The sequence below is a fragment of the Pterocles gutturalis genome, unplaced genomic scaffold (genome assembly GCF_000699245.1).
Source record: "Pterocles gutturalis isolate BGI_N339 unplaced genomic scaffold, ASM69924v1 scaffold51683, whole genome shotgun sequence".
Classification (NCBI taxonomy): Eukaryota; Metazoa; Chordata; class Aves; order Pterocliformes; family Pteroclidae; genus Pterocles; species Pterocles gutturalis.
In genome coordinates this window covers 1-1,524 of record NW_010124975.1, presented here as the reverse complement: position 1 = coordinate 1,524, position 1,524 = coordinate 1, and the positions used below count along the sequence as shown (strand labels likewise).

Sequence of the window (1,524 nt, the reverse complement as noted above, 5' to 3'; positions counted from 1 at the left end):
TGCTAAGAAAAATTGTTCTTTGTGCACAAGAAAGACCAGAAAGATTAAAAATACCATTTTCACTACACCTCATCCACCACGGAAGATGTCCTTTCATTTAAACCTGGATGAAGAAAATGAAGACAACATATTTCACCAAAATGACCTGAGATAACCCAGGCTGATTCCTGTGTTCCTGAAATTCTAAGAAGAAAAAGACTGAACGTGCTATTCCACAATACACCAGGGAGGAACTTAAAAACTATAAGTGATGTGCGTAAATTGTGGTAAACAAAAAAGAATGACAAGGAAATAACCTGAACAGAATAAGATTTAAGAAAAAAAAAAGCTCAATTATTCACCAATGCAAAACAAAAACCAAAAAAAAAGCAAAAAAAATAACAATTACTTTCTGAAAACCTTAAGGAAATAAAGACCAGTGTCCGGGTCGGGCACGCAGCGTCGCAGGAGCTGCATGTAGGTGAGGTTCTCGTGGGTGTTGGGGTCGAAGAAGCCCTTGGTGTCGTCGCTGGGGTCGCAGAGAATCTGGTTCATCTCCTGGTCGAAGTAGCCGCGCCGGTAGGCCACCTCCACGGGGAGGCGGTGGCTGTGCACGGGGTCGATGATGCCGCCGGTGGCAATCTGGGCCTCCAGCAGGCGGACGCCGTGCTCCTTGACGATGAGGTCCTTCTGCATGGCCTGGAAGAGGGAGATCTGGTCGCCGGTGTAGGGGTCGGTGTAGCCCGTGACGGCCCTCTCGGCCGACAGCAGCTTCTCGTGCAGCTCGCTGCCCACCAGGCCACAGGAGACGGCCTCGTCCACAGAGAGCTTCTTGTTGGCCAGCGGGTCAACGAGGAAGCCGGTGGCAGCCTGCGCCTCCAGCAGCACCAGGGCCGTGCCCTGCCTCAGGATGCCCTTCCACATGGCCTGGTAGATGGTCATCTTCTCCATCTTGGCGGGGTCGGTCTTGGAGGGCACCAGCACGCCGGCGATGCAGCCCGTGCCGTCCAGGTAGCGCTTGACGGAGGCCATTTCTGTCACCTCCTGCACCGTCTTGGAGCCCTGGACCAGGTCGGCCAGCGTGTCCTTGTCAATGATGCCCGAGTCCAGCAGGTCCGAGGCGGTCACCTGCCTCCTGAGGCCTGTGAATTTCACGGTGCTGCTGCGCTGCACCGCCTCCTGGACGAGGACGCTGAGGAGCCTGGCCAGCTCGTCCAGCTCCAGGCTCCTGGCCCGCACCTTCCCCAGCAGTTCCTGCCTCTTTGCCTCGGAGACGTACTTGGAGAAGAGGAGCTCCCACAGGGAGACCATCCTGCCGTGGAAGCCGCCCGCCGAGACCTCCACGGTGCGGGACTTCAGGGACCGCTCCAGCTCCTGCTCCCACTCCTGCTCCCGCTCCTCCTTTTGGTCCTGCCGGGAGTCGGCGGCCTCGCCGTTCTCGGCTGACGGCGGGGCCTCCCGCTGCATGGGCTTGTGGGCCAGGGTGGCTCCGTGGCCCTGGCCCTCAGCCCCAGTGACGATGGCGGTGAGGATGGTGATCATCTC

General features: G+C 57.3%; 1 protein-coding gene across 1 annotated transcript; it reads right to left on the bottom strand.

The window, feature by feature from the left end:
• Window positions 1-384: 384 nt before the first annotated feature.
• LOC104459864 (epiplakin-like) lies at window positions 385-1,446 on the bottom strand. The gene has a single exon (XM_010078383.1). The coding sequence runs from the start codon at window positions 1,444-1,446 to the stop codon at window positions 385-387; it is 1,062 nt and encodes a 353-aa protein (XP_010076685.1).
• Between the last annotated feature and the right edge of the window lie 78 nt (window positions 1,447-1,524).